A 12,978-nucleotide genomic window follows, 5' to 3' on the forward strand; every position below is an offset into this window, starting at 1 on the left:
TTAGGTCCCTATGCATTTCCTCTCTAACCTGTGTGGACTACCCCATGCCTGAAACTGGATCAGAGGAACCAGAAGATGAAATAGAGAAAGGAAAGCATTCTGACTGTACCTCCTTAGCCCCAGTAGCGACGGCTCCTGCGGTGAACGACGAGCTGGCTGACACACTGGCCGCAGCGCCTGCGGCTCCACTGATGGTCACTTGCTCCTGGACACCGTATCTCCCTTCCCATCTCTCCTCTCTTCTGATCTGGGTAGAGCTTGTCATCGTCGTCTCTCTCATCTCGGCCTCAGTTGAGGAGGCCACATAGCCCTCTTGCTTCCAAGGGGGAGGCACCTCGGGGCCTGTGGCCACGGTGGTGGTCTGAGTCTTGCGGATGAGCAGTGGTGACTTAACAGATCTGATCGGGGAAGTGGAAATCCTCCCCGCTGGAGACACAGACCTGGAAACCCAGTGGTAGAGGTCAGGGCATCAGGGCCAGGCACCCCAGCATGGTGGGATTTAGATGATGGAATGGAAATTTGGCAGTGCTTTAAGGTGGGGTGTTAAAATGTGAGTTTCCATAACCTATCTGGAGGGTACATAATGAACCTGAAAGCAATTTGTTTTAAATCTCAATAAGCCCCACGTTTATCTGCTGTAACCCTGTGAGGGAATGAGATAACCATCTCACTTCCTGGCACTGAGGGGGGGCGGGGACAGAGAGTAAAAGGAGCTTCCTTAAAACACCACCATAGAAAGGACAGTGTGTTCCCAGCTCCAGCTGGGGATGGAAGAATATTTTTTCAGGTGTTATATGGTTTTGGTACCTGAATGCTTGTGCCATTCTCGACTAAAAATAACCCACATTTCCTCCTCCCTTTGTCCTCCCCCCTCCCCCGTCCCTTTTCCTCTTATCTCTCCACAGTTGCAACCACTTCAGTATCTTGTGAATTTCCAGGTCAGGTGAAAGCTTTCTTGCTGAGGTTTGCAGAATCCTTTTGGGAACTGGCTGAGCTCTGCAGCAGGGGACTGCTGTTCTAGCCCAAAGTGCTTGTGGTTAACTCTTTTTAATTCCCCTGAGTTTATTTCTATCCTAACCCTCATCTTATCACACTGAGAACTTCCTTTACATAGTATTAGAATTATCTTGCAAATCAGCTACTTTGAAGACTTTTCATTACAGTGATAAAGTATCCTCTTCCAAAATAGGTTTCACTGGTTGCCTTTTGTGTGTGTGTGTGTGTGTGTGTGTGTGTGTGTGTGTGTGTATGTGTGTGTGTGTGTATGCAAAGTGCTAATAGGAGCTATCGGAGGCTGTGGGCATTGAATGCTGACAATGATAACACAAAAGCCAGATAGTTATCGTTAGCAATCATTCTAAGTACACACCAACTATCTGAACATAACAGGTTTTTCAAAATTAATTTTAAATTAATTTGCTTTTCTCTATTTTACCTCTTGGTGGCAGTGTTGTTTTACAAATTCATCACAAGGGGCCTTGCTTGTCAATGTATCCTGGCACTTGCATAGGGTATTTAGATTACATCTATCATAAATGAAACAATTCTCCCAATTAAGCTGAAGGTCTGGTAATATTTTCTCTAAAATACAGAATAACTTTGCAGGAAACATTTAATAATTTTCTTGTAAAAAGGCTGTCTGTGTGGAAAAAAAATTTACATTTTAGGGAAGAAATTGTAACCAAGCTGTCAGGTGGGCTAACAAAAAATGCCTCTCCCAAGAAAGGAAATTGCCTTGGAAATAAAACAAAGACCAGGCTAGAATGGTGTGGAGTCCACGCCAACTGAAGAAAGGCAGAGAGACAGGAGCTTCCTAGTTTGGACTGGCTTTGCTCTTGCTGTTCCTTGCTAAGTGGGTTTAATTCAGAAAGAGCTTGCGACATGATTAGCATTACGTGAGTGATTAACAGTGGGCCGCAGGTAAGCCCACAGCTGTGAAAATCAATGTAATTTGAGCCATTACCGGAAAGTGCTTATTTTTGCACTTACAATAAAAAAAAAAAATCACTCAGTCACGGCTAGCTACAATGCACCTCGTCCGGCGAAATATGTTTGCTTTATCTACAACAAGAATCAAAATTAAGCCATGGAACATTTTAGGAAGGAGTCTATGTGGGATAACCATTATTTTCTTCACAGGCTGGCATTTATGTTTTGTAATTATTTTAAAGCAAAATTTGCAGACTAAGTAACGGGATCCCTACTAACAGACTCTCAGGAGGCTGAGATGGTTACTGTGCTCCATGGGGGTCAAGAAATGTCTGTAATTCTAAATGACCCTCAGGCTCGAGTATAAAATTCAGAAAAGCTGTTATCTCTCAAATATCATGTCTGGCCTGTGCTGTGAGTGATTTCATGGTATACAAACCAGTAGACAGACTGAGAATAAACACATTTTTATAAAAATGATAGGTATCTTTTTTAAAACAAAGCTTTTTGTTAAGATTTTATGTTAGTTCTGGCCAAATATCTTCAATCATTTTTAAGTGACCAAAACAAAAATTAGAAGTTACTTAGCATGTTATGATATGTTATTTGAACATTCATATCATCCCCCACATTTTGAAATTTGTACTGCATCATTGTTTTTGTTTTCCATTAGAAATTAGTTGGTGGAACTCCTAAATACATCTGGTACTCGGCATTGTCCGTATTTTCTGTTCTTTGTTGTAAGTCTCTCTTAACTTGCCCTCCAGCACTGCTGGTGTGTAGGTGGCTTACAAGGTCTTCTTCAGTATAACCCTGCAGCCTGTCCAGGCTGTGGACCATTTCAGGTCTGGCATTGTTCACACTGTAGCTAGTTGGTGTTCTTCATGAGCAGGCAGCAACAACAACTCATTTTCAGAAAGGAGCATGGCTTTTTTCCCCACTTACATAAATATACTATTCAGCCAAACAATGACCTTGCTGTTTGCCATACAGAGGGCTTCATTTCTGTTGGGGATCTGCAAACCTATTTTTAAAAGCTCTCCCCTCTAAACATTTCTTCTGTCCTTTTCGTTTTTAGCACATGCTTAATTCATTTATTTGTGTGCATGTGTGTCTCTGTGTGCATCTCTGTGTGTGTGTGTGTGTGTGTGTGTGTGTGTGTAGGTTGGAGGGCAGCTTCTGGAAGTCAGTTCTTTCTGTCTACCAGTGAGGTCCCAAGGATTGACTTCAAGTTGTTGGTGAGTGTCATTGCCCACCAAAACATCTTGCTGGATTCCCTTTAGTTTTTTAACCTTAATCAAGATGCCAGTTACTTTTGTAAATCAAATGAGGTTGAAAGCTGGGTTTGCCTTCTTCCTAACAGACACCTACCTCACCAGCCCAGTCTTATTTGTGAAGTAAAATAAAATACCCTTCCCCTTGATTAAAAAAACAAATTCCCTATACACTTAAATCTACCATCTGTGCTCTCTAGTCTGTCTGTGTCCTTGATGTGCTGGTCTGTCACTCTCCTCTTTACACAGTTGGACATCAAACACGGGTCCTCACATACGCCTGGTAAGCAGTCGTCCACAAGGCTATACCTTGGTCCCAACATGTTACTTTGATCAGTGATTTCACAATGAATTTGGATTTTTTTTTTTAGGTCAACTATCTCATCATGGCACTTCAGCTTTCTTAGCAAGAGGACTTGATCTATATCATTTTTTAAAAACTCATTTGAATTGATTAAAATATACTTTGTGTTGTGCGCTCAGATTTTGTAGTTTTTAGCTCATCATATTAAAAGCCTCATTATAGACTAAATCCCAAAGTTTCAGTTGCCGTGGGTAATTTGTATTTGATTGTATAATTTCTGAGAGCTGATGATACAGGCTCACCTCGGAAAATACTTACATTTTAGCTAAGAGGAGAAATCCACTTTACTTTTTAGATAAAATAACATAAACATCTGGAAAATATTTAGAAGGTCTTTGCTTACTATTTGAGAGTATGAACGTTTTGGATAATGATTTCCTATTTCCTAGGGACACCTTCAGCTGATGAGCTCAGATTCCTTCCAAAACACTTCAAATCAGTCTGCCTGTGGTTCCCCTTTATTTTATGGAGGACACAACTAAGACCTTGGGAAAGCCTCCTACCTTCTTTAGCTCTGATTTCTTACCAAGAGTATTGAGGAATGACATCTTTCAGGGGTTGAGAATATTTAATGAGATAACAAACACAGAGGTAATAACCATGTACCACAGTGATTGTTTTTAAAACTAGTGCCTCAAGTCAAACTATAGGCAAGTCGTCCAGATAGCTGCTTTCAGGGAAATTTAACTCTAAATCCTGCATAAGTCTTACCTGCCCCCCTTGTTACGTTCTAGCTCCAAATCTGTATTTGTTGAATGGACTGCAAATACGAATTCAGAACCAGAGTTTATAAATTTGCACAGAAGGTGAGGATTGTAAAGCTCATATTTGGGGATCTCATGGTCTCTTTATTTTCGTGTGCTGCTTTTCTGATCCTTTAACACTTAATTGTAAAAGTGCATAAGCAAGACAGTCTCCTGAGAGAAGGCTTACCTGACCGGAGATGGGGTCGGTGCCCGCACGTGTCTGACTGGGGAGGGGGAGTGTCTTATTGGTGATGGGGACTGTTGTCGGGCCAGCTGTGCTTTGGCAGCAATGGAAGGTGGTGTTGGAGACCTGGACTTCGGCTTAGGCGGTATCCTGGGAGGTGTTTTATGTGGCAGCTGTCCAGTGGCACCATCTATGACCATCTCAACTGTTGCAATTGATCTGGCATCAAAGTGGGCTTCAATCTTCTGAAAAACATGAAAGCAGACGCCACAGTGAGCAGGAAGAGCCAGGGAAGCAAGAACAGGGAAGCTGGGAACTGGCTTATAGGAAAGTTACCTTTTCAATCCGGGTTTGTCTTGTTTCTGAAATCTGAGCAGTCGAAACGATTGTCTTTGTCTTTTTAGCAGGTACTACTTCTTCACCTGAAGAAATGGAAAGATGAGTCTTTTAGGAGGAAAAATCATGGTTTTGGGTTTTTTTGTTTTTGTTTTTTGTTTTTGTTTTTGTTTTTTTTACAAAAAGAGAGACAATCCATTAGTTGGGACTAGAACGTCATCACAATTTCCTGTGTGTATCAGTAGGAAAACCATAGCAAGTTGTGGCTTTTGTGTGAATATAAATTAGACTGAAAAACAGAAAATGTTTGTTAGAAAGAAATTTCTCTGAATTACTTTTTTAAATATCCCATTGTCTGCTAACAACATGCAGATGTTAATTACTTAATTGACATGTGTTCTGGTTATTAGTCGGTAAACTATAGTGAGCTTCAACACTGAAGTCTTAGAACCCTCTGCCAGAGACCTTCCGCTGGGGGTAGGAAAGGCAGCTTTGATCTTAGCTCATGCTAGTACCTCCTGGACTGCCATATAGGGGAGCCAAGTAGAACCTCAGCCCCACATGCTCCCACCCTAAGCCCCCCTTCTCCCTCTTAACCTCTACCACATACCTTGAACCAGTAATTCTGCAGTGGAAGTAGCTCTTCCAACACTGTTGGTGGCATTTACAGAATAAGTCCCAGAGTCTTCAGGGTATGCTTCTGCAATCAGTAAGCTGTAGAGGTCGCCTTCTTGAGAAATTTGGAAATCAAGGGAGCTCTGGATTTCGGCTCCATCCCGGTAGAACTTCACCACAGGTGTAGGGATTCCAGTCACTCTCACTTGGAGTCGCACTTGGCTTCCTTGTCTCACAGTCATGCTCTGCAGCCGTTGACTGAAGTTGGGTGGTGCTGTCTCGGCTGCCAGGGGCAGAGAAGAAAATTAGGCCCAGGGTGGTCCCAACAGCTCTGAGTCTCAAAGTAAGGATTGACTCGCTGATCCAGCATCCTTGACTGTCCTTGAACCCTAGCTCTCCTACTCAGCAGAAGATAGCTAGAACATAGAAAAAGCAGGAGGCTCCCCTGCTCATAATTCAATTTCAATTGCTTTGCTCTTATTAGCAGCTCTAGCCTACTACAGTGATATATATGTATATGTATATATATATGTATATATATATATATTTTATATGTACTATATACACATGCACATGTGAATATCCTTGTGTGTTCCATATGTGTGTGGTGTTTGTCCATAGAAGCCAGAATACCCTAGAACTAGAGCTACAGGCAACCACGTAGGTATTGGAAAACACACCCTGGTCCTCTGTAAGAGGAGTAAGCTTCTGAACTGCTCGGCTATCTCTCTAGCCCATGCTTTACCAAAATATCTAGATGTTGCCATACTATTCTAGATCTTTCTGGCACTTCCAATCCCTGACTCTTGCCTTTTGCTAAGATGCTAAGGTAGTTTTGCAAGCTACTTAAGTTACACTGAAGTGAATTCCCGTGGTTGGTAAGGTGAGTGCATCCAAGAACTTACTGAATCATGCAAGTGGAATTCAATTTAAAAATACTTCCAACTAGATAACTAGATTGATATTAAAATGACCAATATATTTACTTGCATTTAAAATATTAACTCCACCCAACAGTAGTAGGCCTTTGTGTTAACTATGCTACAGAGGAAAGAAGGCTTTTTGGTTAATTATATTAAGAGAAAAGTTTCCTCTATAATTTTTAAAAATTATTTAGCAAATTCATACATTTTACAATGGATGTTAGTTGTTTTTCATCTCCTATTCCCTCCTCTCATCCTCCCCCGTCTTCCACTGGTGCCCTTCTTCTAAAGAAGTCCCTCCTACTTTTGTCTTCTGTTTGTGTGTGATGCACTGAGTTTCACTGGGGTTTCTAGGCCAAGCATGGGTGGGAGGTTAAGTGTTGAGCAAGAGCATCTGATCAGTAGCCCCACTGCTGGAAGCAATACCTTTTCTCCAACTACCATTAACTGCCAGTACTTCCCCAGGGAAGGTACACCCATATGTGCTTCCGGTACCCCCAATGAAGTGTGGGGGTGAACCCATGTGTTTTTAAGGTACTGTATTTCCAGCTCTGAATTTTCTGAGGGCACACAAAGCTCATCCCTAAGCAACCTAGTGTGCTTTCTGTTGAGGTCATTTATGACCATGGGATTAGAAACCAGAAACAAACACACGACGCAATAGAGTTCAGACAAGGTGTGGCTGTGTAATAAGCAGAATAACTCTTGTTCTTTGTGTTTGCTCATCACAATAAGAATTGAAGTGGACAAAACCCACTGAGGCAACTGGAAATGGCTTTATGGGAAGATGATGTCATATTATTTTGAATAAAAGCATTTGGCCTTTTCTGAGTATGTTTACTATGCAGTATTTTCAATGCCTACCTTAGGGCCTGCTTACGTCAGAATTATGGCAATGCTTGTTAAAGTGAAAATTCCCAGTGATTTCCAGAATACTCGCTATGCCTTGGCAACTTTATGGTAAGGCTCTAAACTCTCTACCACATGTGGAACACGATTTTTAGTGTTTCTTCAAGACACTTTGAATATGTGATGTGCACAGAAACCCTGCTTCTCAGATGCTTTGTGCTTCATCTTCAAAGAAGATGCAGTTGTACAGCCCACACAATAGTTACTGTTCATTCTGTGGATCCTTCTTTAGCTTGGGAGTGGCCTCCCTTGTGCTTATAGTTCTATCTGGACTCCTCTCCTGTACAGGAGATAGATGCCCTCTGGCCAAGCTGATAGTTGGTCCCTGACAACTTACCTGTCACAAGAAGCTCAGCAGTGCTAGTCGCTTGTCCAGATCCATTGGTGGCTCTCAGGGAGTATCGTCCACTGTTGGCTTTAGTCACGGCGGGGATCATCAATCTAGCGCGGCCATCGCTAAAGGAGATCTGCACGCCGGGCAGAGTGGAAGTTGAAATCACCTGGCCATCCCGAAACCAGCTCACCTCAGGAACTGGGGAACCTGGAAGCCAAGAAACGTCATCTTTATGTTGGAGTGGGCATTGTCCAGTCCTCTGTTCTCTCCTATCAATGCAAGCCCTTGCACTAGCCTGGCAAAGCTAGCCAGAGTGGAACCTCAATTAGTGATAGAGGCACCATGACAGTCATATGATAGAAACGTAAAACTGTAGGCCATTCTTGGCAGTTTACATTGAGTCCCACTCCTTCGTTTTATAGGTTAGGGGGTTTGAGGTGCACTGAAGTATCATCATACTTCCAAGGTCTCTTGGTACAAATTTGGGTAGAAATTTCATCATCTATCCCCTCCTTGATTTAGTTTAGCAGACATCATTAAAATAATGAGAGGGGTCCATAAGCATAGAGAGCCGAGGAAACTTTGAAGGAGAAAGTGACAGTTGTTATCTCTGAAAGCATGGGACAGCAAGGCCAGCTTACAGCTCTGCCTCAGAAGGGCATGCTTGGTTCCCTCCTCTGCTGTTTCAGGGACACTGTCCAGAATGTCCCTGCAAATGTCACTGCGGCAAAAATGCCCTCACAGGGACAGGCTGTTCCTCATGTTAACTCCAGAGCCAAACCCAGTCTTTCAGAACAATGCATAAAGTTGGGGCAGTGTGAGGAAAGCCAGATTATTTTCACCCACTACTAAGAACCGTATCAGTGGATTCGTGTTTTATTAAAATCTAGCGTGTTCAGAATTTGGAAGGCTACTTCAGGGAAGGTTGACTTTGCATCTGACATAACTGCTTGTGACTGCTGTCCTTGAGACAGGAGGTGATGATATCAGCATGATCCTCATGTTGTCCTTACACAAGCTGACCTCCCATTATGGGAGAGTGAAGTTTATTAGACTAATTTGAGAGTGTCAAATGTCATCTGTGACGTATTTCTAAGAACTTGAAGGCACATGATTAGAAGGAATGGAGGCTATGAATATGCCAGCTCACTGCTAACACAAAGGAGAAAGTCCCCACAGACACCATGTGTGTTGTGCTCAGTTTAGAAGGTACAGAAGATTTGAGAAAAAGTAAGTTAATCATTTGGGAGTCAGAGTTCATCATGCAAGAGGAAAACTGAACTGACTTCCTGATTTCCGTCAGAAGCAAATGAGTGATGTTGTGATGTTTTCGCAAAGTGTTATGCAGTAACACTCACACATAATACAGAAAAAAGAAATGGAAAGAAAACTTTAGTTAATATCTTTATTGCAAGCATACATTTAAAAAAGATAGAGAAAATGTGATCACCACAGGGATACATTGAGTTATGAACTAATCATAAATATCAGTTAATCCATATAACCTTACATGACCAGTTATGTATGGTACTATAGAAGACTGATTAAATCATTTTGAAATTATTTACAGTGTAGTTTATAGACAAGGCTCCCTTGTTATACATCATGCAAGGTCTAGAATCATCCGTAAACCACGAGATAAAGAAAAAGAAATTGGTGAAATTTGTTTTAAATAAATAAGGGAAATGTTTGGACCTTTTGAATATAAAGACTAAAAGGAGAGATGGTACTATGTCTTGCCATTCATTACAAAAGGGAATTCTTTAATTCACTAGAATAGTTTAATAAAGATGAAAAGACCAACAAAATTAATATCATGAGTAGTCACTGTGTCTGTTCCTATGGAAAATTAGGATAAACTCTGTGTGTGTGTGTGTGTGTGTGTGTGTGTGTATAGATATACACAGACATATATGTATATATATTTCATGTTTGTATACTATATAGTGTATATTTAATACATATATTAAACTATATAATGTTGAATTATATATTCGTATATTTAATATTATATGATATATAAAACACATATTTTATATATATAAAAAATTGAGGTGCACAGACTACCTTCCAAGAAGCTCTGTCACTGATCCTACAGCACTAGGGTTCTATCCATCAGGCTGGTTCTGCCTCTGAGCCCAAATATAGAATGCCAAAATTTGATCCTTCGTAGTTGCTAGATTCTGACAGCAAATTTTAACCTAATGCTAATTATTTTTGCTTTGTAGAATTATAAATATGAATAAAACATTTTCAAAACATTTTTAAGTCATTATATTGTCAGGATCCTGTGAATGGTGTGTCCTTAAAATGACCTTTCCATAGTTTCCATAGTGGTATGCCAGTTCTGCATAGTAGAAGCAGTGTTTAAACTTGGTTTCAAGACAAAAAAAAAAAAAAAAAAAAAAAAAAAAAAGAAGATTCTGTATTGGAGGAGGCAGGTGGAACAGAAGAGAAAGCATACAGATGAGCTTACCACTAACATGAGCCTCAAAGGTTGCGGTACTACCCTCCAGTACCACAACGCTTTGTAACGGCTGCGTAAACGTCGGTGCTTGAGTAGTCATCTTTTCAGGCACTCTGGAAAGAAAACAAAAGGCCAGTAAGAATACTGATGCTCAATACCAATACCCCTCAGCCTTTTCTTGATGGAGATAGACATGTATTTCTCCAAATGGGTTAGTCCAGTATGTGGCCCTAGAGCAATAGGAAGCCTTCTCCTGGTGCTTATGCAGTTGACCTTTGAGTTAATTTAAGGGAAATGTGTGTGTGTGTGTGTGTGTGTGTGTGTGTGTGTGTGTGTGTGAGAGAGAGAGAGAGAGAGAGAGAGAGAGAGAGAGAGAGAGAGAGAGAGAGAAGTTACCCCCTAGTGGTCAAGGTGGGAACATTTAATCATACCAGCAGTGAATATACAGGTTGGGCCAGAGTGAAAGGGGAAAAAAAAAAAAAAAAAAAAAAAAAACCAAAAACCAAAACAACCAAGCTAGAACACAGGAGCAGCCAAGGGATTTCCGAGAGACAATGTGACAAATGAACCTTTATATCAATGCACCACGTAAGAGACAATGACATAAACAACAGTTCCCTCCCCAGCAGTTCTCACACACAGTGCCAACATTTTGTAAGGTGACCTTGCTTCAGGCTCTGTCTCCTCACTTAAAATCATCGCCCAAATGAAAAATCCGTACTTAGCCAGCGGTTCGCTGACTTGAAAGGTGTTGGCAAGTGTTTTCTCATCCTCAAACTTTTTTTCCCCCTCTTTCCGACAGCATAAGGAGCTTCCTGCATCCTAGCATTTCTGTCCGTTGTATGCAAGGGCACAATTAATGCTACTGAAGTAATATTCAGGAAGAATACGTAATAGGCAGAATATGTAATAGGCTGAAATTTATTACAGGTCTGAAAGAAAAGTGCGGCCTTGAGTTCTTCACATGGATGGAGCCCTGTGAGGACTGAATAACGGAAGGCTGGTGGGAATTGTTCGTTGGAATAAAAAGACCTGTGCTTTACTATGTGAAATAGTCAACAACAACCAAAAAAAAAAAAAAAAAAAAAAAAAATTGAGTAAAATTTGCAGCTAAGCCCTTTTGTAAGTGGCAGAAAGTATTTCATCTACCATTTTCAGAGGCTATGTGAGAAAATTTTTATGCATAAATACCTGAGTAGTCACCTTGAAGCAAACCAGTGTTCTGACATTAAAGGGCGGGTTCTGAATTGTCAATTACCTTGTTATTATCTTTCACAACATTCTTTGTTCACTAAATGTTACAGTGCAATATTCTTCTTGGTCCTGTAACTGATTTCTTTGAGATAAAATTCATACCCCATAAATATTTAGATGTCATCCAAAAGTTTTCAGGACCCACTTCCCAGGAATCTTGCTACCAGCACATTATCTTTCAGAGGAACACATTTTATGTCTAATTTTTCCTGTATGCAAGCTAGTGTATGTTAAAAAAAATAGCTATCTCCTTAGATAAACCATGTATAATTGTGTATTTATCTAATAATGGGCATTTACAATTTGTAATCTAATCCTGGAAAGATAGAGAATCAGTGTATTTAGAAATTAAGAATCTTTTATTTCTTACCCTTTTTAGCATTAACATTATCTCACACCATATAATTGGATTGTGGGCTGAATTAAAATGCATAATGAGATTTGGAATCTTCTAGAAAGCAATTCTATAGCTTCATTGAAAACTTATAAAATGTTGGGAATTTAATGACCTAGATGGATTTGATATTCTTATTATCTAGGAAGACTAAATTTGTTTCTCTGAGCACTTGCTTCTCCGAAGCCTAAGGCTGAAGGCATGCATCTGAAATGTCACACTCCCAAAATAAACCATCCAGCTTGACTGACAGCAGACAAGTGTTCTGCCACAGTCTGCAACAGATACCTCAGCAGTTGATTCCCTTAAAAAGTCATCGGGTGTAGCTGATGCCACATGGGTTTTCTCTGAGCTATTCTTGGTCCGCCTTGCTTTATCACAGAGTCACATAACCTTGTACATTCTCAGCAGACAAGTTTACTAAGGAAGCAAACATTTATGGCCCCATTTCTGACCCCGGTTCTAGGACACCCTGTACTTTTTTTTTTTAAAGAATGGTTGACTATGGTCGTAGGCATAAACATTTGATTCTTTCCTCTTCCTTCCTTCCTTTCTTTCTTTCTTTCTTTCTTTCTTTCTTTCTTTCTTTCTTTCTTTCTTTCTTTCGGGAAACTGTACACTTCAAAACCAAATCTAAAACGCAGATTTACACTGTAGGTCAGCAAGATGAAACCTTTAACGGAAGGCATCCGTTGCTCAAATCATAAATCAGAAAGTGCTCCAGGAGTCAAACAAGCTGATTTTCACTCACCTGATTTCTCAAGAGTGCCCAAAAAGGGTGGGACCAAGCCCAAGGTTGCTTCTGAAACGACGTCCTACGTAGAGTTGGTTTTTCCAACCATCTCCGACATGAATCGGTGAGCCTCTAACCCTCCAAACAAAACTACACAGTTAGGACTGTGTAGTTTTGTTTTCTATGCAATCCCTACACCCGAGGCGAGGTGGGAATGCGCGACTGCTCCAGAGCCAGGGGCTGGCCAGCCCTTATATTCCCCAGATCTGCTGACAGCCCAACATCCTTAGAGCCGGGCTCCGTGATTGGCTCTGTTAGGAAGGCATGATGGGAGAGGGCCTATTTGGAAGTATCACATACCACCTGTTCCTCTGATTGGCAGTGCTAAATTTAGCCTTTCAGAAGAGGCTTTACCGAGGAAATAGAATTGTATTTGAAAAACGACCTCACTGGGGCTCAGAGACAAGAGTGTTTGTTGCAAACATGAAAAATCTACTCAGGTGGAACTGAAGCCAG

The 12,978-nt window shown here is 40.9% G+C and overlaps 1 protein-coding gene across 2 annotated transcripts in view; it reads right to left on the minus strand.

The window, feature by feature from the left end:
• Window positions 1–12,673, minus strand: part of Ttn (titin) — a 269,037-nt gene extending 256,364 nt beyond the window's left edge. For both annotated transcript variants that reach the window (XM_076928942.1, XM_076928943.1), the window contains exons 1-6: window positions 10,091–12,673; window positions 7,618–7,821; window positions 5,444–5,731; window positions 4,834–4,919; window positions 4,501–4,742; window positions 110–440 (exon numbers count right to left, since the gene is read on the minus strand). In XM_076928942.1, the coding sequence (XP_076785057.1) occupies window positions 110–440; window positions 4,501–4,742; window positions 4,834–4,919; window positions 5,444–5,731; window positions 7,618–7,821; window positions 10,091–10,181 (1,242 nt within the window). In that variant the 5' untranslated portion in view covers window positions 10,182–12,673. The remainder of the gene's footprint in view (window positions 1–109; window positions 441–4,500; window positions 4,743–4,833; window positions 4,920–5,443; window positions 5,732–7,617; window positions 7,822–10,090) is intronic.
• Window positions 12,674–12,978: the final 305 nt, after the last annotated feature.

The sequence above is a fragment of the Arvicanthis niloticus genome, chromosome 2 (assembly GCF_011762505.2).
Source record: "Arvicanthis niloticus isolate mArvNil1 chromosome 2, mArvNil1.pat.X, whole genome shotgun sequence".
Lineage (NCBI taxonomy): Eukaryota > Metazoa > Chordata > Mammalia > Rodentia > Muridae > Arvicanthis > Arvicanthis niloticus.